Source organism: Ovis canadensis, chromosome 7 (genome assembly GCF_042477335.2).
Source record: "Ovis canadensis isolate MfBH-ARS-UI-01 breed Bighorn chromosome 7, ARS-UI_OviCan_v2, whole genome shotgun sequence".
Lineage (NCBI taxonomy): Eukaryota > Metazoa > Chordata > Mammalia > Artiodactyla > Bovidae > Ovis > Ovis canadensis.
Window position 1 is genome coordinate 32,516,449 of NC_091251.1, and position 27,435 is coordinate 32,543,883.

Here is a 27,435-nt window from a genome sequence, read left to right on the forward strand (position 1 = left end):
GCTCCGGGCTCGCCTCTCCCCCGCGGTTATGCTTTTCAGCTGGGTCTCCGACCCTCCTCCCGGGAGGCGGGCCGTCTGTTTGCGGAGTCCCGGGCCTTCCCGCAGCGCGCCTGGAGAGGGGGTTTCCGGGAAATGCACTGCGTCGGGGCTGCTCCCGGGGTTTTCCTGTGACACGGGCGGGGGCGAATCCCCCGCTGGTCTTTCCCCTGCGGAGCCTCGCGGCGACCCGGCCAGGAGGGCGTGGGGGAAACTCCAGGAGGCACAGGGCGCGCGGGTGCGACCCAAGCCCTTCGAGGTAAGACTTCGAGGAAATGCGCCTGCAGCAGTCACGGATGCGGGGTCGGATCACGCACTCCGGGGTGCTTCCGATGCGGGTTTCCGAGACTAGCTGGCTGCAGAGGGGAGCCAGCAAGCGGGCTCTCCTGGGCGACCTGGCATTCCGGGACTTGCTGTGGACCTCCTTCTCCCTGGGCTCTCCTGCAAACTGTGGCACCCCAACGCTAGGGGAGTTCCTGCTCCACCCAGGCCCCCTACCCCTGAGCAGCTGCACAGCCCCCACTCCCTTTGAGTCCGCTCCCCACCCCCACCCCCAGGCCCGCCGGCGATCCAGCTGTGCACTCTCTCCGTGCTTATCTCTCTCCGTGCAGTCTCCGGGCTTATGGACAAATCCCACCAGCTCTGCCAGAGACACAGCGGTTCTCCTCTCCAGCACTCTAAGAGAGCCTGACACCCTGACCGCCATCCTCACAAGCCGGGCTGGCCAGACCCTCCCCCCGGGGTGGGGGGCTGCCGAGATGGCCCAGGGGTTACTTAGACCCTGTCAGGGCCAACGCGCCAGATTAGCTCAGAGATGAGATGGGAAGGGGTTGGCAGGGGAAGGCTGGAGTTCGTGTTAATGCTGAAGTGGATTCTCAGCACTGACAGGGGGAAAACAAAAAGGTCCCCCAGCCCTGCCACCTCTCTAAAGAATAACATCAAGTTTTTCTTCAAAGAATTTTTAATTCTCATTCTCAGCCCACTTGTGACCATCTCTCACACCCCATTCAGAGCAGAAATCTTCTGCAATCTGGCAGAAGCTTTTCTGCCCTCTACCCACTGGACTACAGGACCTCCCGGGGGAGAGGGAAGGACTGGGGTGATGACATCACTGCTTGCTGGCATTTCTACTTTTGAGCGGTTCTGAGCTGACAGTTCTCTGCACAGATGCTGGGAGGCCTAATCCCTGAATGTCCTTGGGTCTCCTTGAGGAGGAGTGTTTTTATCCAGTGGTGAGCCCTGCCTGCCCTGGTGCGCCATTTAACTCACTTCTTTGGGTATCTGTGTCACCTGGGAGTTAGGCTGCCCTACCCCAGCTTTAGGAAGTCAACCCAAACCAGCTCCCCAGTGATCCATGGCAGGGACATCTGCTCATCTAGGAAGCCCCTTCCAGACCACCCAAACCTTGGCCATGTCCCTGCTTTGGGGTCCCATGGCCCAGGAGCTCCCATCAGCCTGACTGTTGATTACACAATGCAGTCCGTGTCCCTTTCAGGACTGAGCTCCGTAGGGGGAGGACAGGTCAGACTCGTCTTGGGGAACTCAGCACCAATTCAGAGTGGTGGTGGTGGTGGAGGGGGCAAAGAGCAGATCCATAATGTCAACTCAACACATGAGTGAGGGACCCTGGAAGTTAGTTAATGTCACTGAAGGGGCTCTGTGTAGTAGATGGTGGATTCAACCAGGGTTCTGCTTCCTGGCACACTGGCATCACAGGCTGGCCAGGAGTCAGGGCCCCTTAATTCTCCCCTATCTGGCACCTCCCCTCCCCTCAGTTTAATTAATACCACCCATTCAGGACTGTCTAGGACTACCCTTGGGTGAAGAAATGACTGTTTATTAAAGCAAGTTCATGGAAACCCCTTGTGAAGCCTAGTCTCCTCTCTGTGAAAACTGTAATAGAGGATAGGTGTGCATGCCAGCAATCTGAGGGAATTAGGAGGGGGAGACCCAGGTCTTGCCCTTGATGGGCTCCATGTTGTGGAGAATCTACATTCATGTTCAAGAAAGAGGAGAAAACGCAAGACAGAAAAGAAGTGTGTGCTAAAGCATGCCTTGACCAATGAGATTTGAGGAGGGGTACTTCACTGAGGCTTGGAGGTAGCTAGGGAGCACTTCCTGGAGGAGGTGTCAAATTTGGTGAGAGATCAGCACTTTACAGCTTACACTTCATTTATTAAACCACATGAAATTTTTGTGGGCCAAATATGGTCAAAACTTTCCAGCTTCACAAAGCTCAGCCTATCATTCGTACTCCCATTTGCAACCCAGAAAACTAAAGCCCAGAGACTTAAGTGACTTGCTAAACATCCCACAGCAAGAATATGATGGAACTGGAGCCCCACCTGAGGCTCTACAGGTCAGCCTCTTCTCTGCTGACCAGGTGACTCACACAGATGGGGTGGGGGCAGGCCCAGGTACAGGAGGGAGAGGCAGGTCTGAGTCTCATGTGGCTAAAGCGGAGAGCAAGTAAAGAATGGAGCCCCCACGTCTTTAGTCTCCCCCCTGCTTCACTCAGGTCTCACACAGTTTCCAGGCAGTTTCCAGCACTGCCTAGAAAGCCTGACATCTGCTCTGCACTGATCTGGTAACACAATACACAAGATCTGGGGACCCCAGCAAGGGGAAGGCCCTACCTCTGGACTGAGATAAGGAGGAGATCTGTGACTCTCCACTGCAGTGGAGAACTGAGTACCTCTGGGAGACAGATGTGTACCCTGCCAGGCTGCAGGGGGCCTGGGTATTCCCAGAATGCAAACCCAGAAAAGATCTGGGTCCAAGAGAGCATGGGCTGGGGAGAACAGACTTCCTTCCCTGGAAGGAATGCTGAATATCAGAAGACCTGCTGGTGATACGGTGGGGATGTAGCTGACTATTACATACCAGTCTCAGATCAGTGCCACAATAGTGGCAATCTGCATGGGCAGAGGGGAATGGAAAATTCTGGAAGTTTATTTGCTCACGGTCTGAGGGCATTGCTCTTGCTTAAAGGGGCAGCTCTGGGATAGGGCAGTGGCTCCCACACTGTGTAATGCCAAGGTTTTGGGCAGTTCTGCTTGAAATTTAACCAGAAAAAGAGAGAACAATGTAGGATTTTTAGGGTAAGGTTGCCAACATCCTTTCTTAGAAAGCTGTCTTTATCCTACTGTTATATCCTTGTTGCATCTTCTGTGTTAAAATGCGACTTTATGAAATCATAGTGCTGGGAGAGGGTATTTCTCACGTCCCTGGCTAAATAAAAAGTTGGCATAGGATTTTGTGTTTGTTCCCCAGAATCATTTTTGAAATGTTATTCATCTGTGGATTCCAAAAGCCTGGAAGCCCCTGCTATAAACAATAGAGCGTGAGACCAGGAAACAGAAGCTATAGAATGAAATACTGTCATTTACTGCCCATGTATTCCTCAGTCTTCCTTGTGTGTAAGATGGGTTTAATGATATGTACTTCCTGGATCCCTGGTGGTTCAGTGGTTAAGACTCTGCACTTCCATGGCAGGGGGCTCAGGTTCAGTCCCTGGTCAGGGAATTACGATCCTGCATGCTGCGTGGCATGGCCAAAAAGGAAAAAAAAGAAAAAATGATGTGACTCTCCTAAATTATTTTGAAAACTACATGAGAAAACAAATGCAGTGGGCATGGCTTCTCAAGTGTGGTCTGTTCTTAATAAACACTGAGTGATGGAATGTTGAATGAAACCTGTGTTAGCCAAAAGAGGGGGAGACACTTGGCCTTAGGAATTCAATTTAGGTCATCTTAAAAATTGCTATTGGGATGAAAGGGATGCCTTGCTATACAGATTGCTTTTTCTGAATTCTCCATCCTTGATATGTCCTGGCCAGGTGTCCAGAAGGCAGGCTTTCTTCTCTCTGGGGTAGGCACTTTTTTAGGTGGGATCAGAGGGAAATGACTCAGAGGTCACACCCTTGAGCCTGTGCTCGAGACCATGCCCCCAATACATGTACAACTTCATCTTTCTGTTTATCACAGATACCATTCTGCCCGTGCACCTTCTGCTGTCCTCTGAAGCAGGTCTGCACTGTGGGCTGGATCAGAGATGTATCCACTTCCTACTGAGAGTCCTGATCTGGGGACTAGGCCCCTGAGAACCCATTGTATTCCTTCAGGTTTTTTATCTTCAGGCTTCCTGATGAAGAAATGGGAAGGCGGGGTAGGACACACAGGGAGCTGGCCAACTGGTTGTACATGTATGGAGAGAAAAAGTCAATCACTCAGTCTTGACCAAGCCCTTGGGTGTCCACCCCTGACCACAGCCACAACATGGATGGAGGCCAAGAAGGCAGAAAGATTCCCTAGCTTGGGCAGTTCCTAGTCTGGTTGAAGCAAAGAAAGGCTATCCCACCCAGAGGTTTGCAATCAAGGATCAGAGTAAGTGGTTCAGAAGCTCAGAGCAATGGTGCTCCTGAGCATGTATGGTCCAGGTAGGCTTCCTGGAGGAGGTGGAAAGTAAGCCAAGTTTTCTAGTAGGATTTTCTACTGGTGTATTTCCCCTAAGAAAGGGGGAAATAGTAAGTGGAGCAGCCTGGTAGGGGTGAGGCCTCTCTCAGTGGGGTAAACAAGGCAGGGCTAGAGTAAAGATCTAGTTTAAGGGGTCACTAACCTGTTATCCTAAGCTTGTATTAGGAGAAAGTCTGCTGTCCCCATAGAAAAAGGGTATTGAGTCTTTCCAATCCCCTCTTCCCAACAACCTCCCCCAGGGGCCCCATGCCCACCCTTCCCCAATGATATTAAGGCACTAGTGAAAGATAGCCTCCTGCCAAGTTCAACTTCCTATTGGCCTTGCCAACTGCTTTCTTCTCAGCTCTGCCTGGTTTCTGTAGGATCTGGGAGTGTGAACTATTCTATTGTCCTCTTCTCCACCCCTGCCTCTGTGCAGGACCCCACCTGGGAGTGCCCGGTGCCCAGCTGAGCCCAGAGGCCTTTCATCTGCAGGCCAGCCCCAGCTCCTTATCCTGCACTCCCAGCTGTTCCCCCAGTACTCTGCCAGAGCCCTGGCCGGGACACCAGGCCCCTCTCCTCCCAGGGAGGCAGAAGAAAGATGTGCTGACAGCTCAGCCAGGCCTGGACTGTGTCTCTGTGTCCTGCTGGGGCTCCAGGGCGTCTGGGCCACCTGGACTCAGAGCCTGGCTGGAGAGTGAGGCACTTGGGGTGGGAGGAGGCCCCTGAGGTGCCGGCTGAGCCGAGCTGCCAAGAAGTAAGTACTAGAGATTCCTCTGCCCTATGTCTGGAATTCACAATCTATCAGGGCTGAAGTGAGTTTAGACAGGGGCCCTGGCGGTGGTTTCAGCAGCCGGGGCAGGAGGTGTCAGGGAGGGAAGGAAGAGACAGGATGGCCTGGGAGAGGGGGAAGAGTATGGGCAAATAGGGCAAGATGGAAGGGGTAGTGAGGAGATCTGGGAAGGTGGCGCTCACCCGGGAACATGAGGTGGCCCAGGGAGTGGGCTCATCGCCCTCCACAAGCACTGGGCTCCCCACTCCCAAGCTCTGCTTGTGCCATCCTCCCTGACATGCCCTCTGTCCCCTCCCCATGCCTCTGCATGTTCTTCTCCCGATTTCATGTCACTCCTTTCATTTGTTCGGTCACCCACCGGTTTATTTATCTAGCCCAATGTAGAGAACCTCCTATATGATGCTAGAAGGTCCAGCCCCTGAGCTCCAGGCACCTCCGCTGTGGAAGGAATAAGACAGATACAGAAACTCCCATCTGGAAGCCAGGGACGGGGGTCATGTGATGTGGACAAGTGGCTGGAGAGCAGAGGAAGGAGGGGGAAGGGCATAGAGGAGGGGAACAGGGCAGACGGTCATGTTTGAATTGGTCTCTGAAGAAGGCATGTGTGGTTTGGAAGAGTGGAGGCAGAGTGGTGGGTGCACCAGGCACCGGGACCCAGTGCACTGGGCTGGGTCTGGAGACCTCAGCCCTGGCATTGGGGAGCAGTGAGCAGCACGGTGGGTTCATTCTGGAGGCAAACAGAGGCGACTGGAACCAATTCAAGACAAGCCAGGACTTTGGGCGTGACCTTCAAGTTGTGCCCTGGGAGCCCAGCCGTGTGCTCAGCTCTGCAGTGAGGGAATGAGAAAAGAATCAGACAGTCTTTGCTCTTGGGAGCTCACAGTGGGATTGCAGAGACTGAAGGAAAACCACAAAACCATTTAGTCATCCTCCCAGAGACAGAGGCATGGACCCCCACCCCCCACCCCTGGGTGCAGGGAATGTGCCACAGCCAGGGCCAGGAGGCTGGTGGGGAGATCTGCTCTCCAGCTCCCTGCAAAGCACATCTTTTGTATGAGCCCCACGGCCCAGCCTCCCTCCCACAAACCCTGCACGTCAGGATAACCTGCTATTACATGAGCCTTCTGCTGGACGCCTTCCAGGGAGAGACAGTTCCACTGTGTAATGAAAGCTGTGCCCCACAGACTACCCTGCAGGGTCTAGAGCAGAGTCAGAGTCAGGGAGAGGGTGATGGAGACTGTGACAGAGACTGATGGGAGCTATCATAGACACTGTGAGAAGACTGTGACAGAGACTATGACAGCGGCTGTGACTGGGGTTGTGACAGAGGCTGTAATAGACACTTTGACAGCTGCTGTGACAGAGACTGACGGGGGCTGTGACAGAGACTATGACACAAAGTGTAATAGAGACTATGACAGGGGCTGTGACAGAGGCTATGACATAAAGTGTAATAGAGACTGACAGAGACTATGACACAAGGTGTAATAGAGACAATGACAGAAGGCTGTGACAGAGGCTATGACACAAGGTGTAATAGAGACAATGACGGGGCTGTGACAGAGGCTATGACACAAGGTGTAATGGAGACAATGACGGGCTGTGACAGAGACTATGACACAAGGTGTAATAGAGACAATGACAAAAGGCTGTGACAGAGGCTATGACACAAGGTGTAATAGAGACAATGACGGGGCTGTGACAGAGGCTATGACACAAGGTGTAATAGAGACAATGACAAAAGGCTGTGACAGAGGCTATGACACAAGGTGTAATAGAGACAATGACGGGCTGTGACAGAGACTATGACACAAGGTGTAATGGAGACAATGACAGGGGCTGTGACAGAGGCTAAGACACAAGGTGTAATGGAGACAATGACGGGCTGTGACAGAGACTATGACACAAGGTGTAATGGAGACAATGACGGGCTGTGACAGAGACCATGACACAAGGTGTAATGGAGACAATGACGGGCTGTGACAGAGACTATGACACAAGGTGTAATAGAGACAATGACAAAAGGCTGTGACAGAGACTATGACACAAGGTGTAATAGAGACAATGACAAAAGGCTGTGACAGAGGCTATGACACAAGGTGTAATAGAGACAATGACGGGGCTGTGACAGAGGCTATGACACAAGGTGTAATAGAGACAATGACAAAAGGCTGTGACAGAGGCTATGACACAAGGTGTAATGGAGACAATGACAGGGGCTGTGACAGAGGCTAAGACACAAGGTGTAATAGAGACTATGACAGAGACTATGACACAAGGTGTAATGGAGACTATGATGGGGGCTGTGACAGGGGCTATGACACAAGGTGTAATAGAGATTATGACAGGGACTGTGACAGGGGCTTTGACAGAAGCTGTGACAGAGACTGATGGGGCTGTGACAGAAACAATGACAGAGGCTGTAATAGAGACTGTGGCAGGGCTATGACAGGGGCTGTGGCAGAGACTGTGATAGGGGCTGTGATAGAGACTATGACCAAGTCTATGATAGGAGTCGTGCCAGGAGCTGTGATAGAGGCCTTGTGACAGGGACTTTGATGGGCTGTGCAAGGGCTGTCACAGAGGCTGTGGCAGAAGTTGGACAGGAATTGTAATGAGCTGTGTCAGAGGCTGTGACAGAGGCAGTAACAGGCTCTGACAAGGGACTGTGACAGGAGCTATGACAGAGGCTGTGATAGAGATTGCGTCGGGGCTGTGACAGACACTGTAACGGAAACTATGACGGAGGCTGTGAGGCTGGCAGGAACTATGACAGACGCTGTGGTAGAGGCTGTAACAGGACTGTGATGGAGACTGTGTCAAAGGCTGTGACACCATGACAGATGTTGTGACAGGGTCTGACACAGGAACTGTGACAGGGACTAGGCCAGGACCGAGACGGAAGTGTGACTGTCTGGAGCCACAGTCAGAGTTGGGACAACAGTTCCTGGAGCCCAGGCCCACACTCCCACGGCCGACGGCGCAGTTGGCGGTGACAGCAGCAACACTGCAAACACACAGGCCCAGCCAGGCCCAGGCGTCTGTGGAGCCGCCAACAGGCTGAAGCTGCCACAGGAAGAGCGCGAGAGGGAGGTGAGCGAGGCCGATTTCCACCAACTCTTCCGAGCGTCCCTGTTCGTCCTTCCAGGTGCAAGTTTCTGGGTTGCAGTTTCCTTACTACGCCGGCCTTGGGGAGAATCAGCTCGCAGGGTGAGACAGGGGATAATGTGGACTGACCGAGGGGCCCTGCGAGACTTCGAGTTAGTGCAAGGGGTCCCTGAATCTCCATGGCCTCCCCAGGCACAGCCTGCTGACTGAATAAGAAATGTGCCTTCCATGGATATGAACAACCATTTCTCCCGTGTGTGGGTGCTAGTGTGATGAGTAAAACAGAAATGTGTTTTAAAGCATAACTGAATTCATAGTCATGATAACTAACATTTAAAGAGTGCCAGGCGCTGCGCCAAATACTTAGCATGGATTAGCTTGTGTAATCCTTGCTAGATCCCTGCCAGGTAAGGTGAATTATCCCCATTTTACAGATGATTAAATTGAGGCTGGAGAGGATGACTGAGTTGTCCACCCTCCCACGGATAGAGGAAGAGCCAGGGTTTGCAGGCAGTTACGTCTGACCCAGTCTCTTACCATCGCCTACCACTGGCCGTGTTCTCCACGGCAGCTGCTCCCATGTCAGATATATTTTGAGGTTTCAAAGTCAGAACTTTTGTTTTCAGTGAAAAAGAGGTCCCTGTACTCCAACTGGACCTACTGGGAAGCATTCCTCCAGCCCATGGGCATTTCGGGACTTCATCTCTCTGCCGCTCCGTGTGGTAATGGTTCAATCGCTAAGTCATGTCCAACAATTGCGACTCCATGGACTGCAGACAATTAGGCTCCTCTGTCCCTGAGATTTCTCAGGCAAGAATACTGAAATGGGTTGCTGTTTTCTTCTCTAGGGGATCTTCCTGAGCCAGGAATTGAACCCAGGTCTCCAGCATTGCAGGGGATTAATGATGAGCAGGACATGATTTTCTGCTCAAGGAAAGCACAGGATAGCTCTAACAATTCCAAGGCTGTGGTGGTCATTGCAGCTCTTGGTCAGGCTCTCACTGACCGACGTGGGTCATACGGTTCTAGACAAGCAGTCACTGTCCTGTCTTGCTGTGCTAACTCTGAAATCTGTTCTGATGGCCCCTTGTCTCAACACCCTTCTGGAGTCATGTTCAGAAGGGAATTCTCGGCCAGGTCCCTTGAGAACAGAGATCTTTTCACAGAGACCACCCTCCTCTGCTGTCCTTGAGGGATGGATCACAGACCACCCCCAGCCCGCGGTCAGGGGTGGTGGCATGGCTAGTCCCTTTTGCTTCTCCCAGACCACTGCACCTCTACCATCCATAACACTCCACCCCGCCCGCTCCTCTGAGGCTTGCAAGCCACATCCCCTCATGGCTGTCACCAGGGTCATTCCCAGCTGGCTTCCTACCCACCTGGAGAGGGCTCCACGTGGACCATGGCCCTGACTCTGGATGCTCAGAGCCCTTCTCAACCTCAGTCACCCTCTCCATGGCTATCACTTAGCAGCGGTCCACATTCTGCAATCTGAAGTTCAGGCTCCCTCGTCTGACCTCAGCCTCTGCTCCTTCCACCCTCTCTGGATCTTCCCTTCACACCTGCTTTTTGATGATACAGTGAGCCCTGTCCACATCCCACATGAAGGAAGTCTCATCCCTTCCTTCCCCAGCTTCTACTTCAAGACCCACCAACCACCTCAGCCTTTACCTCCAGTGCCCTCTGCTCTCTTGTTCCAGCCTCACAATCTTTTTTGATTGTCAAATTGGAAACACCAGCCCTGGGTCAGTGCAGCCACCCACCTTCTCTGAGGTTCTGGCCTACAGCAGCCCTGTGTGGCCAGGGAAAAAGCCACACAGCCACCCAAGTTTGTTCTTGCTCAAGTTCATTGTCTAGATGCCTCAGTGCAACCCGCCTGGCAACCCCATTGTGTTTTCCTATCTACCTTGTCTTCATCCATCAGTTACCAGTTCCCCACAGTGTTCAACCTCTTCCTGCAGGATCCTTCCCACCCACATTTAAACCTAAGCACATCTTTTCTCTCCAAAAAAGGTCCTCCCTGAACCCCACTGTCACTTTCTGTCCTGTCCCTAATCTTCTTAAAGGGTGGTCTTCACTTGCCTTCCTTTCTCAACTGCCACTCATGCCAGGCAAGTTTGGCCTTGGAGTACAAAATTAAGCAGGGCAAAGGCTAACAGAGTTTGGTCAAGAGAATGTGCATTGGTCATAGCAAACACCCTTTTCCAACAACATAAGAGATGACTACACATGGACATCTCCAAATGGTCAGTACTGAACTCAGATTGATTATGTTCTTTGTAGCCAAAGATGGAGAAGCTCTATACAGCCAGCAAAAACAAGATTCAGATCTGACAGTAGCTCAGATCATGAGCTCCGTATTGAAAAATTCAGGTGTAATTTGAAGAAAGTAGGAAAAACCACTAGGCTATTCAGGTAGACCTAAATCAAATCCCTTATGTCTATATAGTGGAGGTGATGAATAGATTCAGGGGATTAGATCTGGTAGACAGAATGCCTGAAGAGCTATGGATGGAGATTCGTAACATTGTACAGGAGGCAGTGACCAAAACCATTCCAAAGAGAAAGAAATGCAAGAAGGCAAAGTTGTTGTCTGAGGAAGCTTTACAAATTGTTGAGGGAAGAAGAGAAGCAAAAGGCAAGGGAGAAAGGGAAAGATATACCCATCTGAATGCAGAATTCCAGAGAATAGCAAGAATGGGAAAGACTAGAGGTCTCTTCAATAAAATTGGAGATATCAGGGAAACATTTCATGCAAGGATGGGCACAATAAAGAACAGAAGTGGTAAGAACCTAAGAGAAGCAGAAGAGATTAAGAAGAGGTGGCAAGAATACGCAAAAGAACTATACAAAAAAGATCTTAATGACCTGGATAACCACAATGGTGTGGTCACTTACCTACAGCCAGACATCCTGGAATATGAAGTCAAGTGAGCCTTAAGAAGTATTACTATGAACAAGGCTAGTGGAAGTGATAGAATTCCAGCTGAGCTATTTCAAATCCTAAAAAGTGCCGTTAGAGTGTTGCACTCAATATACCAGAAAATTTGGAAAACTCAGCAGTGGCCACAGGGCTGGAAAAGGTCAGTTTTCATTCTGATCCCAAAGAAGAGCAATGCCAAAGAATGTTCAAACTACCATACAATTGTGCTCATTTCATATGCTAGCAAAGTAATGCTCAAAATCCTTCAAGCTAGGCTTCAGCAGTTCATGAACCGAGAACTTCCACATGTACAAGCTGGGTTTCGAAGAGGCAGAGGAACCAGAGATCAAATTGCCAGCATCCGCTGGATCATAGAGAAAGCAAAGGAATTTCAGAAAAGCATCTACTTCTGCTTCGTTGACTATACTAAAGCCTTTGACTGTGTGGATCATGACAAACTGTGGAAAATTCTTAAAGAGATGGAAATACCAGACCACCTTACCTGTCTCCTGAGAAACCTGAATGCAGGCCAAAAAGTAACAGTTAGAACCTTACGTGGAACAACTGACTGGTTCCAAACTGGGAAAGGAGTATGTTAAGGCTGTGTATTGTCACCCTGCTTATTTAACTTCTATGCAGAGTACATCATGAGAAATGCTGGGCTGGATGAAGCACAAGCTAGAATCAAGACTGCTGGGAGAAATATCAAGAACCTCAGATAGACAGATGACACCACCCTAAAGGCAGAAAGTGAAGAGAATCTAAAGAGCCTCTTGATGAAGATGAAAGAGGAGAGTGAGAAAGCTGGCTTAAAACTCAACATTCAAAAACACTAAGATCATGGCATCTGGTCGCATCGCTTCATGGTAATAGAAGGGGAAAAAGTGGAAGCAGTGACAAATTTTATTTTCTTGTGCTCCAAAATCACTGCAGGCAGTGACTGCAAACTCAAAATTAAAAGGCCCTTGTTTCTTGGAAGGAAAGCTATGACAAACCTAGACACATATTAAAAAGCAGAGACGTCACTTTGCCGATAAATGTCCATATAGTCAAAGCTATGGTTTTTCCAGCAGTCATGTACAGATGTGAGAGTTGGAGCACTGAAGAATTGATACTTTTGATTTGTGGTGCTGGACAAGACTCTTGAGAGTCCCTTGGGCTGCAAGAAAATCAAACCAGTTCGTCCTAAAGGAAATCAACCCTGAGTATTCATTGGAAGGACTGATGCTGAAGCTCCAATATTTGGCCACCTGATATGAAGAGCTGACTCATTAGAAAAGACCCTGATGCTGGGAAAGATTGAGGGCAGGAGGAGAAGAGAGTGATAGAGGATGAGCTGGCTAGACAACATCACTGACTCAATGGATGTGAAGTTTTGCACACTCCAGGAGATAGTGCAAGACTGGGGAGCCTGGCATACTGCAGTCAGTGGGGTCACAAAGAATCAGAAAGGACTGAGCGACTCAACAACAGCAACTACTACTCATTCCTTAGCCCACAGGCTGGGCTTCATTACACATTGTGTCTTCAGCAAGGCCAAATCCACCTTCCATTCCTGTTCCTATGTGGCCCCTGAGCATCGTGTGATGCTGCTGACCGCTCGTCCTCCCCTATTCTCCTCCCTTGACTTCAGGAATACATATTCTTCTAATTTTCTCTCTGTACCTCTGGCCAGTCCTAGATTTCCCTTGTGAGGGAAGAAGGCCTCTTTTTCTGGCTCTTCACCTGTTGGCATTGTTCCTAAGTCGGTTGCCAGCCCTTTATTCTCTTGTGTGATCTGTATCCCTGGACATTCACATCCAGGCCTTCCCATCCTTGCCTTCAGCCCAGACCGCTCCCCTGGACTCCAGACCTGTTTGACCAATGGCCTCTTGGATGTCTTACAAGTACCCTTCTACTTGCTCTTCTCCAAAGACCCCCTGTTCTTCCACTCTGTGAATGATGCCAACATCTTTCCAGTGGATAAAGCCAGAAACCTGGGCATCATTCCTGATGTCTTCCTCCACCCCCACTTCCCACATCCAATCAATTCAAAAATCTTGCTGTTTTTCTGTTAGAAGCATCTCTCAAATATATCTACTTCTTACCATGCCCAATGACACAACTTCAGATTATTTCTTGCCTAGGCTATGGCAGCAGCCTCATAACTGTTCTCTCCGCATCCAGCCTTGTGTTATTAGAATCCATTATCCACAATGCTGCCAGAGTGGTTTTCCAAAATGTAAAAATGGCTATGTTTACTGAAGACTCTTCAGTGACTTCCTCTGGAATTAGGATAAAACCCAAAGTCTCTAACTTGGTAAGCAAGCTACTTTTTAGCCTGGCTGACAGTAATTCCCCAGACTTCCCTCTCAGCAATGCCCTCCTTACCCTGGCACCCTCCACCCATGCACACTCATAGGCTTTCAGCTTGTAGTGATGGGGACTCTGTTGTTAATGGCTGAGCTGGTGATTATGGAGATATCAGTTGTTGATAATTATGGTGATAACTTTAAAACATCGCCCACCGCATTTCAAAGGCAATCTTTGGAGGCAGACCCCATTCCACAGTGCTCCCTTGCTCCTATCTCCCATTTGTTTATGGGTGCCTATCTCAGGACCATCTCTCCTGGGGATTATTTTAGGAGTTTCTGGTCAGGACTGTGGTCCCATGTTGACTCTTAGATATCAGCCCGAACCTGCATCCAATGTACATCTCTTTCCAGCCGTGAGTTGGGCTCAGCATGTTGCTGAAGGAGCAGCAGTAGCAATGATGGTAGAGGAGCAAGGTGATACATGCAAAGATGCCGCTGCTGACAGGACCGGGTGGGGAGACAGACAAGATCTGCCAGGGGACTGTAGGAAAGGGCTCCAGCCAGCTCTCTCTGCTGTGACTCTCTGTGATCAGCCTGCGGGGTGCTTTGTCCTCAGAAGCTTCGCTCGGCAGCCCTGACTAGCCAACTACCCTCCATACACGTTCAGGACTGGTGGCCTAACCCACTTCACGGGGCCCTTGGTTTGCCAGGCTAGGGATCTGATACTCCTGGTGTGGACAACATTACCGTTTATTTGCATCTCTAAATATGCATGAAGGTGATTTTCCTAAAGTGGGGAAGGTGGTTGGGGTTAGGAAGAAAGGAGATGATGAAAAGGCATCTGCCCCTGTGATGGTCTGAATAACAGTCCCCAAAGATAATCACGTCCTAATCCCTGGAACCTTGTGAATGTTACCTTACATGATAAAACACACTTGGGAGATGTGATTAAGGATCTTGAGTGTGGGGAGATTGTTTTTTATTTTCTGGGCAGGCCCTAAAAGCACCTCTTATAGTGTCCTTATGTAAGAGAGAGGCAGAAGGGCATTGACGCAGAACAGAAAGACAGCATGACCCCTGAAGTATGGTGCTATGCTGCTGGCTTCGACTATGGAGGAAGGGCCCACGGGCCAAGAAACACAACGTGGCGCTAGAAGTTGGAAAAGGCAAGGATTCTCCACTAGAGCCTCTGGAGGGAGTACAGCCCTGCCAACGTCAGCCCAGGGAAACTGATTTTGGACTTCTGGCCTGCAGAGCTGCGGGAGAACAAAGGCGTATTATTTCAAGCCAGAAGGTTTGTGGTCATTTGTTCCAGCGGTGATGGGAAACGAATGCAGTCCCTTTCACCCTCCCTCTCTGTCCCCACGCCCCTCCCCCACGTCTTTCTCTGGAGTTGGGCTAAACCCCTTGGTGTTAGCTGGGAGGCCAGATGCTGGGTGATAGAGGAAGCCCAGTGCACTCTGGCTCCAGGGAATGGTGGCTTTGGGAACTTGGGATGGGAGATGCCTCCTCAGAGCGGTAATCACACACAGGTCACTGTTGGAATGGCTTTGCTGGCAGCAGGCACTGAACTAGGACAGGAGAGGAAGAATTCTGAAGAAGCCATATGGGGATTGTGGCTGCTGGGGTGACGCTTCAGCATATGTGGGCTCCCTTTTTGGAACTCCCAGAAATACTTGTGGCAGAGGAGGAAGAGGGCAGAGGTCCTGTAGGTGCCAGAAGAGAAACAGCAGGAACTCTGGGTGATGGATGTTAATGGAACTTTATTTATAGTCCCAGACGGGAGGGTTTGATAACATTAGTGTTCTGTAGCTCTTCCAGCTGACTACACCCTCCCTGCCTTTATCCAAGGTAGCTGATTAAGCAAATAATGACTTGCAAACCCTTCTCATTCCTTTCCCCCTTTTTCTATTTAGTTTTCATCTTTTCTTATATACAGTTGAAGAAATGCTTTTTATATTGGGGAGAATACTCCCTTTTTCTATCATCTATTGCTATAAATACTTATTCCCCCTCACCCTGTTTGTTATTTAACTTTTGTTATGGAGTGTTTGTCATGCAGAAATTTTCATTTTTATGAAGTGAAGCATATCAGACTTTGCTTTTATTATCTCTGACCTAGATAACATACTTAAAGAGCTCCTCCCCACCTCAAGAAGTACATTTTCTTGTCTGTAAATGCATTTTCATATACACGTATAACCCATTTTCCTCCATTACTTAGCAATGCCTCTTTTCTCATATACTACATTTCTATACACATTTCTGGAGTCTATATATGCTCCATGATTTCCTTTGCTTGTGCTATTCCTATATTATTTCTTGCCCACCGCATTACTGTCATGTACTCTTCTCTCTCTTTTTTTGTTAAAAAAAGGAATCTCTATCCTCTACTCCTCATCTCTTTTAGAATTCTCCTAACTATTTCTTTTACCAGATTAACCATAAAATTATTTGATTATATTAAAAATCATGCTGGTACTTTGAATTTATAAATTAATTTAGGAGGGATATATGTATATATATATCTGTATATCATGGCAAGAGGAAAGTCGGTCTCTATTTAAATCTTTTTTGTATCTGAGGAGCATCCTGCCATGGTTTCAGCCCTGGTGCAGCCTTTTCTCTCAATTTTGTTTCTTTTTGTTCATTTCTGACAAGTTTGGGGAGGGTAGTTTTGTAAACCTGCATTTAAGCTACCATGATTCCAGAAGTCTTTAGATTTGCACTGAATTGAGGGCGAAGGCGGGGATGATAAGCTGAAGCTGTGGGTGTGGGTGAAATTCAGAAGGAGAGTAAATGCTAAATGAGAGCAACAGAAGCTTGCAAGGCTCCAGCATTTATGGGGAAAGTGAAAGCGGTGGATGTGAATGAGAGCAGGCATGTGGAAAGGAGAGGTGAGAAACCAGCAGAGAGGTGTCAAGTAAGTCAGAGGAAGGGAACATTTCAAGAATGGCACAGTCAATAGAGGCCAGTATTCTGGCAGATGGTGGAGAATGACTGTGGAGGAGCCGTGGGCTGTGTTGGTTGTTGTTGGTTACTGGTAAGGTAACCTTATCATTTAGTATTTAAACTGGGACACTTGGAGAAGACTCTTGGACAACAGGAATAAACCAGGATTATTCCTGGCAAACTGGAACACATGGTGAGCCTGGCTGGTAGTGACCTCTGAGAAAGTGGTCTCAGTTGATGATGGCCAAGGTGCCCAGGTGCATGGGTTGAAGAGTCAAGACAGTAAGAGTAGATTCTCACTTCTTTTCAGAGGTTTGGGTAATGACTTATGTGCTATATGGAAAAGAATCCGAAAAAGAATGAATACAGGTATCTGTATAACTGAGTCACTTTGCTGCATGCCTAAAATTAACACAACATTGTAAATCAACTGTACTCCAATAAATTTTTTTTTTTAAGTTTGGCCAGAAAAGTAAGGAGAGAGTTGGGTCTTAGCTGCAGGGAAATTAAGATTGGAAGAAGGTTCATTTGCTTGTTGGTTTTGGAGTCTTGAGGAATTTGTCTGTCTGGGTAGGAAAAGAACTTAGTAAAGAGGGAGAGATTGAAGATGCAAGATATAGGCATGATAAATAATAAAGAGAAGACATATAGGAGGGGATAGAAGGAATATTAACAGCCCATGCAAGACATGAGTTGAGCTTGGAAGAGAAGACAGTTCTGTTATATGAGAGGCAAATAAAATAATGCACGACAAACCAGTGAAAAGTTGAGGTGCAGAGAGAGAATTTGAAGGAATTCATTTAACTTCTTAAGAGTAGTGGCTGAGAAGGAGGCAGGCAAATTGATAGCAGGCCAAAAGCCTCCAAGGTGGCACTAGTGGTTAAGAACCCGCCTGCCAAAGCAGGAGATGTAAGAGACTCGGGTTTGATCCCTGACCGGGGAAGAAGGGCATGGCAACCCCCTCCAGCATTCTTGCCTGGAGAATCCCCATGGACAGAGGAACCTGGCGGGCTACAGTCCATAGGGTCGCAAACAGCTGGACATGACTGAAGTGACGTAGCATGCAAGCATGCACTCAAAAGCCTCCAAAAGGAAAGGACTAGAAGCATCTAACTTCTTCCCTTTCGAGATCAACATGGTCAGACTCTCTCTACTAGATAAGAATTGTTCTGAATGAGGTCCACTGGTGGTGGGAATTGATAGGCTGTCCAAACTCAGAGCCAAGTGCTAAGTTGTCAGGGTTCTGGCTTGTGTGTGTATAGAGCTGGAAGCCCCTCCCTCCTAGGCGCTTTGGCACATGGAGGGCCTACCTCTATTGGAGAACTACCTTAGAGATCTCTTAGAAATCTGGACAGTGAGGACGTCACTGCATTGGTGGACAAAGATGCTGAGACTGTACAGGACCACGTTCTACAGGGACACGTTGGGAGTAGCAGCAGAAGTCACGCAATCAGAGGCTCCAGTGCTCTTATCACCTGGCCGTGGATGTACCACCCTTTCAAGGAATTTGCTTGAGCAATTCAGGGTGGAGGATGAACTCAAGAGAGATACTGTATTTCTTTTTACTTCAGATGGGCTTAAGTGGTTAAAGAAAAATGCTTATGAAATGTTCATCTAATTTATACCCCAACCTGATAAAGCAGGTTCATGTAATAGAATGGTATGCAGCCATTCAAAATGATATTAGGGAAAAAAATGCGTTTGATAAAATGAAAAAATATTCAGGATGTGTTCATTGAGAAACTAGTATAAACATGACAATCTGATTTTTGAGAAGAATATGTAATAGGTCTAACTATGAACAGATGTAAGACTGTGGGAATATATACCAGGTAGCAGTGTGTGCAATGTGGAATCAAGGGTGATTTTTCTTTGTATTTACCTTTATTTTCTAAATTTCCTATGATGTGCTTGTATTGAGTTTTGTTGTTGTTGTTATTGTTTTTGGTAAGTTAAATAGCACGGTTATTTTGTGAAAAAATTGCCAAGCAACAATAGGGCCACACCTGAGCCAGAGGGAGGAATCTGTTGAGGGGCTAGTGGATGCCGTTGGATGCACTCTCTCCAGCTGCCCTCAGCAGCTCCTCTTTCCAAAGAGGAAACAACCTGGCCAAATTTAGCACTGTACCCAGCCCAGTGCTGCTGGGTGCCACCCATGGGACACGTCCTAGAGGAGCTGTCCCACATTGCCCATCTGGGGCTCCACAGACAGCCCACCATCCTTGAGCCAGCATCTTCAATCCAGATGCCATAAATGAAAATTTCTCCCTCCTCCCACCCCTGCAGATGACTATGCTGAGCCCAAGACCAAAGAGAGAGGAGGTTTTAGGAAGGCTGAAATATCCAAGGGATTGTTGGAAGGAACAGACTGCTGTTTGCTGTGCCTGTGACTCTGATTACATGAATGCTGTGTTTGCCTGTACGAAGCCATGGTTGTACTGATGGACTGTGGACAGAGGAACAAGAACTCTGTTACAGTCAGATATCTTCCACAGCTATGTGGGAAAAAGTCACATGGCCAGACCAGAACCCAGCACTCAGAGGAAAGGCCCTTTCAGTTCTAGCCAGAGTCCTTGGTGGGTCCTATTCAGCATCCATCCTTGAGCTGGATGGTGAGCATGCTTATTCTGCCTTGGGGTGTTGGCCCATCCTCCACATATCAATGGCTGTGACTCAGGAAAAGCCTTTGGGCAGTTGCTGGGTTCAGAGGCTTTGTTCCAGGTCAGCCTCTTTGGAGTTACTTCCTACCTATATCTGGCTGGTGTGTGTCAGGGCATAGTTGATGGGTATGACTGGGACTCTACTGGGCCATATGGAAAGGCCTGGGGGTTACCTGGCCCCCTGTTCTTTCCAGACTTCTGAGCTTTGGAACACAATCAGATGTCACCACATGTCCCATAGGAAGCCTGTGAGGCAGCCACAGACCTCTGCTTGGTGCAACAGGGCTTGTCTCCCAGGAAAAGCACCTTTGCTGAACAATAGGAGGAGTGAAATGGGCAAGTGATGAGAGAGGGGCCTCCCCTGACCCACTCCGTGTGTGTGTGTGTGTGTGTGTGTGTGTGTGTACACTCAGTTGTGTCCAACTCTCTGCAATCCCATGGACTGTAGCCTACCGGTCTCCTCTGTCCATGGGATTTCCCAGGCAAGAATACTGGAATGGGTTGCCATTTCCTACTTCAGGGAGTCTTCCTGACCCAGGGATCGAACCCAAGTCTCTTGCATCTCCTGCATTGGCAGGCAGATTCTTTAATCTGTGCCACCTGGGAAGCCCAAGCCATCTCCATGCCAATATGTCATCTTTGTTACCCGCTAGCTCTCTCTGATCTTCCCACAAAGGCAGCGAAGGAAATGGGTGATGCATCCCTGACTCATGACAGGCATTCCATAAATATTTGTTGAATAAATAAATGAGTGTGGTAGTGAATTAACGGAGAAGGCAATGGCACCCCACTCCAGTACTCTTGCCTGGAAAATCCCATGGACGGAGGAGCCTGGTAGGCTGCAGTCCATGGGGTCGCTAAGAGTCAGACATAATTGAGTGACTTCACTTTTACTTTTCACTTTCATGCATTAGAGAAGGAAATGGCAACCCACTCCAGTGTTCTTGCCTGGAGAATCCCAGGGACGGGGGAGTCTGGTGGGCTGCCGTCTATGGGGTTGCACAGAGTTGGACACGACTGAAGTGACTTAGCAGCAATAGCAGCAGTGAATTAATCAATTACCTAATTTCGTGGGCACAGAGGCCTTATGTGGATGGACAAGGACATGTATTCTTTTTAGGATGGAGAGTATATAAAAATACCTATGGTTTTTGGCCAGGATTAAAAAGAAAGACTCAGATAAGGTTTGTGACTGTGATTCAAAACTTTCCTGTATTAGTCATTTATATGTATTAATCATGGTACTTTAAATAATCTTTCCTTGGCAGCAGAACCATAGATTATCACATCCAATCAAGTCTAAGTTTCAGATAAGAAAACTAAGGTCCAGAAAGAGAAGAGAATGTCCAAAGCCACCAGGCTGATGGAATGAAGTGTGATTCAAGCCTCTTGGCTCCCACCCTGCAGGGCTCTTCCCACCCTCAATGCCTGTGGGATTGGGGTCTTCTGCTCCGGAAACGCAGTTTCTCTTATGAATAAATGTTGATTGAACCCTTACTAGATGTTGCATACCTACTGTGTGTCAAGCAAGTCACTAGATGCTAGTGATGTAACAGTAACTAGATAGTGCCTTGATAAGAGAAGAGACAGGCAGTTATGATAAGGAAGGTGTACCCAGCAAGGGGAGCATAGACTTGGGGTGATTGTTTGGGGTGGGGAGCAGACACTCCTGTTGGATGGAGCCTGTTTAGGGCCACCTCCCTAGCAATCCAGCATCACTCTCTCTCCAGCTCTCTGAGAAGCCTGGCTCCACGAGCCCAGGCACCCAGATAAGAGTCACAGCTTGGAGTCTAAGGGGACAGATAAGTGGGGCAGGCTGCTCAGATGGTGGGGGCCTCAGGCAGGGGTGTCAGGCTCCTGAAAAGGAAAGGACCTGCTGTCCTGTTTGAGGGGACTTGGTGGGGGAGGTGTGGACCCCACAGTAGAGGCCTGAGCTCCATGGCCCTCTCAGCAGCCTCTTCCCACAGGCAGTCAAACTGGGTTCTGCTCTTCAACCTCGAATCCATTTTGTTTCGAAGCCAAAACTTCTCTGCTGCTGCTGCTGCTAAGTCACTTCAGTCATGTCCGACTCTGTGCGACCCCATAGACGGCAGCCCACCAGGCTCCCCCGTCCCTGGGGTAAACTTCTCTAGGAGGTCCTAGATGTCTCCTCATCTTTCTGCTCTCCTTTTTCACCTCCATCCTCCCATTTTCTGCCTCTCCCTCTCTCTTAACAACTTACCTGCTCCTGCCTTATCAGCTAATCCTGAGTTGTTCCCCCCAGCCTTCTCAGCCTTCTTTGTTTGGATCACTCCTGAAACCCATTCTCTTCTGGGGAGGTTTGGAGGCAGAGACAGAGATGGAGAAAGAGGAACACCCATGATCCTCCTCCTCCTCCCAGCCCTAACAGGAGGGCTAACCAAGGCAGGGGCCTTTGTGTCAGTTGCATCCCCCCAGGACAAGGAAGACATATTCACACTAGGTCATGGTTTGTTGTTGTTTAGTCACTAAGTCATGTCTGACTCTTTGCAACCCCATGGACTGTAGCCCACCAGGCTCCTCTGTCCATGGGATTTCCCAGGCAAGAATACTGGAGTAGGTTGCCATTTCCTTCTCCAAGGGATCTTCCTGACCCAGGGATCGAACCCACATCTCCTGTATTGGCAGGCGGATTCTTTACTGCAGAGCCGCCAGGGAAGGTCACGGATTAGAGGTTAATAAAGAACATTCATAGGGGCTTCCCTGGTGGTCCAGTGGTTAAGGCTGCACTTCCATTGCAGGAGGTGTGGGTTCAGTCCCTGGTCAGGGAACTAAGATCTCACATGGCTTGGAGTACAGTCAGATATGTATATATATATTTATATTTATAAAGAGAAACCAACAGGGGACATTGAGAAACAGCATGAAGCAGCTTCCGCCCCTGGCCTGAAGGGGCAAATGGAAGGAGCAGCTACTGAGTGTGGAGTGAGGATGTGTCCAAAGATGGCCACTTGACAGAAGCTGTGGCCTCTCACAGAGGGACAGAGCCCACCCACAGTGGCCTGGCAGGGAGGATGCCCTGGAACAAATGCCCCAGCCTGCCCTCTGGTCCTCTGTGGTACCCTCCAGTGAACAAATCCAACCAGAGGCCAGAGGGCAAGGAGATCCCCTGACGCAGTCCACAAGGTCAGCTTCTCAGACATGCCACAGTAGGGTGGAGAAGTGCAGAGAGCGGGTCTGGAGGGACCAACTGAAGGTCTCCAGTTCATCTGACTATGTGCAGGGCACACAGTGCCACGTGGGTCATCTCATTTAAGGGCCATGACAGTGCTCTGAGCTATGCATTATCCCCATTTTAGAGAGAAGGAACCTGAAGGTCAGAGAAATTAAGGAACTTACCCTGATCCTCAGCTAGAATACAGAGTTGAACCAAGGCAGCTTGGCACCTAGCTTGTTGTTCTGTCTCTGTCTTTGCTCAGAATCTGTTGAAACCAGTCAGATAGAATTATCTGCAGTGATGGGAGTATTCTATAACCATGCTACCCAGTGCAGTAGCCAGTAGCCTCATATGGCTCTTGAGCATGTGAAATGTGGCTGTGTGGCTAAGTGAGAACCTGAGTTTTAAATTTCATTTCACTTTATTTTTGTTTACATGGCCACATGTGGCTACCATGTTGGACCAAACCTTGCTCTGTGGACCTTTGGCTGTTGGATCCTGGAGGGAAGAATTGCTCCCCATGTCACTCTGCAGCTCATGAAATTTGGGGGAGGGTGGATTGATTGTCAAAGTCATGGTGCAGCAGGTTGGGGTAGACATGGACAGAGAAGAGATGAGGAGGCATTCAGCTGCCCTTCCCCATCTCAGGCTGAAGAAACTCATCAGATACATCCCTCCACCTCCACCTGGGCAGGAACACTCTTGGAGACAAGGGAACTGTGGGTCAGCAAGACACTGGGAGGCAGGGTACTAAGGGAAAGGGGACAAAGACGTCTGGTCACCTTCCTCTGTTAGACATGCTGGCTGTGGTAGGTCTGCTATTCTGAGATTTTACTGATACTGCCACTTGGCCTGAGGCAGGCCCCTGAGCACTTTTCATGCTTCTTGATCAGGACTTCTTAACTAGGCTTCTAGGGTTCCACGCCTTGTTCCAGGGGAGTCTCCTGAAATTGTGTTCAAAGATTCAGACTTGCACTTGCATCTTTGTCTCTAGGAGAAGGCCCACAGATTCACTGCATTCCCAAAGGCATCTGAGACACACAGATAGGTGCGGCGCCCCTCATCCACATCTTTGCAGGGAGAAGTGCTTCCTGCTGGCCGGCCACTTCCCTTGAGGCCCGCCCTCCCCTCTGTGTTTCTTCCACTCCCGTGGCTCTGCTGGCAGCCTGTCCCCAGAGCCAGCTCTGCTCACCTGGACACAGTGCCGCGCCTCTATTGACTGCCCTATTTAGGAGCTGCTGAACTGACTGCAGAAACCAGGTCTGCATCCGCCCCCTCCAGAGGTGGCCAGGCTTTGAGGTGGGGTGTGAGCAAAAGCCCTCTGAATCTCTGGGCTTATAGGAAGAAGCCTGAGTCCTAGAGTCAAAAAAAGAATTGCACTTCACCCTGGATTTGTGCCTCCTTGACTGACAAGTTGATGAACCTCCCCCAAAACTCTGTTTCCTCATCTATAAAATGGGGGGAATAATGCCTCCCTATAGGGGGTGTTGTGAGAATTAGCTGAGGTAATGGTTCTATAGTGCCAGGCACTCGATAAATGTTAGCTGTTATCAGGCACAACTGGATCCAGAAATTTTCTCCACAGTATTCCTGGCAGGAGGCTGTCCAGCTCTGCCCAGGGAGGTACTGAGTCCTGCGGCAGCCCAGGCCCCATTTGGATAGCTCTGACTGTGAGAAAGTCCTTACGTCAGTCAGGAACTCTTTGAGTTGAAGTGACAGAAATTCAACTCAAATGGCTCGCCAAAAAAGGGAATTATTGTTTTAAGAAATTGGGAAGGATAGGAATGGAGGTGACCTCAAGGGCTCTAGAGAGCCGAATAATGTTGTCAGGACTTGCCTTCTCTCCTTTGCAGCTCTTGACTCTGTTTTTCCGTGTAACTAGGGAGAAGGCAGTCAACAGCTCTCAGCATATATCATCACATCGTTGTGAACCAGAAGACAGCCTCTTTCTCCCAGTGACCACACATCGATTCATAGGGAATGATTAACACAGACCAGCCTTGAGTAACATGCCTATCCAGAGCCAGTCGCTGTGAGCAGTGTGTGTGCTGGTTGCTCAGTCATGTCTAACTCTTTGAGACCCCATGGGCTGTAGCCCACCAGGCTCCTTTGTCCATGGAATTCTCCAGGCAAGAATACTGGAGTAGGCAGCCATTCCTTTCTCCAGGGGATCTTCTAAACTCAGACTGAACCCTGGTCTCCTGTATTGCAGACAGATTCTTTACCATCTGAGCCACCAGGGAGGCCCCTGTGGACAGGACCATGGACAGTTATGATTGGACAGGCCCTGTCATGTGACTGAGGGAGGAGAGATGGTGTACTCGACATGGTAGCCATGTTGGAACTGTGGGAGGATAGGGTCCCCAAAGGGAGGAATGCTGTTTCTAGAAACCTGTGGAAAACCAGTAGATGCTCACTACTCTTCCTTACATCGGGCTTGATCTTTGTCCTTCTGACAGCCTTCTGTTCAGCACCAGCCTTAGCTCTGTCCTCCTGTCTTGCATAAGACAAGGCTGTTCACTCTGCAGAACTAGTTCCTCAGAGACATGAAGGGTCATTATGGCCTGCCCAATCTTCTTTTCTCCAAGCATAGTTGTTCTAGCTCCTCCATCTCTCCAAGTACGATGGGTTTCCAACCCCCTTCCTCCTCCACTCCTGGGAAGAAGGCAACAGTCTGGTAGAATGAGGACCAGGCTTGAGAAGTAGCTTTTGGAATACTGATGAAAATAATGGGGACTTTACTATCCCTTTGTGCAGGTCACTAGCGTGATGTTTTCTTTAGCCGCACAAAAGGAGGAAGGACAATGAAGAGAGAGAAAGTGGGTGAGCAGAGGGAGGAGGGTGAACAGGAGAAAAGAGAGGAGAGGAGAGAGGAAGGGAGGCAGAGGAAGGAGAAGGAAAGGAGCGGGGCAGGGGGCAGGGGTGGGCGGTGATGGGGAGGAAGCTTCAGCACTCTAGAAGCTCTCAGGCTGGAAAGGACCATCAATTCCTGTCAAAGGCACCCAGCTTGTATGGCACAGACTGGACATGCAGAAGACTGGGAGGTATTCCCCTGACAGTTCAGAGGGGGCTTCCTAGAAGAGGGAGCCTTGAAGAAAGAAAGACTGCCAAGCCTGAGCCTGGCTCTGGGAACCATCTCTGATGGCCCAACTAGAGAGAAGGGGGCAGGTGGCAGGAGGGGAAAGGACTTCCTTCTCATTGCCCCCTCCCCGCCGCCCGTTGTTCTCCCATTCCCAATTGGGCTGCTCTGCAGAGGTCACCCTTAGGCTAATGAGAAATCTTCCTGAAGTTTAAAACCAATTAAGCAACAAATGTCTTCTGATTAGTTATTTCTCTTGATGTGAATTTTAATGAAGCATCTTCTTTCCCCTCCCTCTCTCCCAAGCACCCTGGAGGTTAACCAGCCTTTGGTCTGCCTTGAAGAGCCCTCAGGGGTATCTGGAAAGGCTAAAGAGGAAGGGGAGAGGGGCTAGGATGGGGTCCAAACATTTTTTCACAGCATAGCATGCTCCTCCACCAGTCAGCCTGCATCTCCCCTAATATCTCAGAGCTCCACTGTGTCCTAAGGCAGGGGCTGCTCTCAGAGGGGAAGGGGCAATGGGTATGAGGGGGCACTGAGAGACAGTGGAATAGAGAGATGGTGAGATACAGCCTTGAACCTCTGCCAGCTCACTCTAGTCAGAGACTGCGCACAGCGTGTAAAGTTAGCCCATGACAAAAGCTAGAAGCGCCCTGTGAAAGGCGTGTGACTAGGTGGGGAGTGCCAAGCTGCGGAGTGGCACAGAGGTGGGGCTGGGGCTGCAGGAGAGGGCAGAGTGGTGCAGTGGGCAAAAGTCAGTTCTATGGGGACACGCTGAGCAGCTCTGAACAGGGGAACCTCCCATTCTGGCTGCTTATCCTTCTGGAAATGTGGCGATGTGGAGATGCTGGCTATTGCTTGGCTTTCCCTTGGGGACTCCTGTGACCTTCCCATGAGAAAACCCAATGGAAAGTTTAGTGTAAGCCAAAAGGAGACTGGGGTAGGGTAGTGAGGATGTGGGAGATGGCAGGGCATTTCTTCTTTTCTGCCCTGAACCCTTAGCAGGAGGACCCCCAGGACAGCATCTGTTGGACCCTATTCAGTTACACACACAGGCAGCAAACTGAGGTCCAAATATGCAGTTCTGTCTTCAGTATGCAGGAGGGCCAGCTGCAGAGTCTCAGGGTCTAGCTCTCTCCATCCAAAAATGGGTATCCTCTAGGACAGTCATCCCCAATCTTTTTGGCACCAGGGATCGGTTTTGTGGAAGATAATTTTTCCATGGACCGGGGAGAGGAGGATGGTTTCAGGATGACTTAAGCACATTACATGTATTGTACACTTTCTTTCTATTATCATTACATCAGCTCCACTTCAGATCATCAGGCATTAGATCCCAGAGGTTGGGGACCCCTGCTCTAGGACCCTCCCCTAGAACCTAAAGCCCCTGGGGGGCAGCTGAGACCCAGACGGATGCTCAGGAGCCTTGCTGAGCCTGCCTGTTTAGCCCCACACTCCTGACCACTCCTTCAAGCTGAGCAGAAAAGCTCTTTCTTAAAGGGTGAATAAAGTCCATGGTGTCTGCTGATGGAAGGAAAAGGAGAAGAACCTCTTGGGAGCTGCTGACAAAAGAAATAAAGATGGATTTTTCTGCAGATTCCTCTTCCCTATCTCCCTTTTCCTCTCACTTCTCAGAGTACCTCTCTCTCCTCTTCCTCTCCTCTCTGCCTCTCTCCCTCCCACCCTTTCTTTGTTCCCCAGCCATGTTGGCTTTGAGGGACGACTGGCTGAGGAGTTCTGAGGGATCTGAGCAGGCCCTGGACTCCCAGGGAAAGTCTAGTGAATCTCACAGTGATTCCCTGAAAGTCAGCCCTGCTGCCCAGGTCAGAGGAAAGGCATCATTTCTGGCTCAGGTATGGAGTGATGACAAATTTAGAGTGGCCACCTCCAAGCCCAGCCCCTTTGGCTTCTGTCTTGGGTACCAGGAGCCAGCCTAGCCCAGAAGTTTGGCTTCTGACCAG

General features: G+C 49.5%; 1 protein-coding gene across 1 annotated transcript in view; it reads left to right on the forward strand.

The window, feature by feature from the left end:
• REC114 (REC114 meiotic recombination protein) overlaps nt 1–27,435 on the forward strand; it is a 183,998-nt gene continuing 156,563 nt past the window's right edge. Inside the window, exon 1 of the mRNA XM_069595593.1 lies at nt 1–295. Coding sequence (XP_069451694.1) covers nt 29–295 — 267 coding nt within the window. The 5' untranslated portion in view covers nt 1–28. The remainder of the gene's footprint in view (nt 296–27,435) is intronic.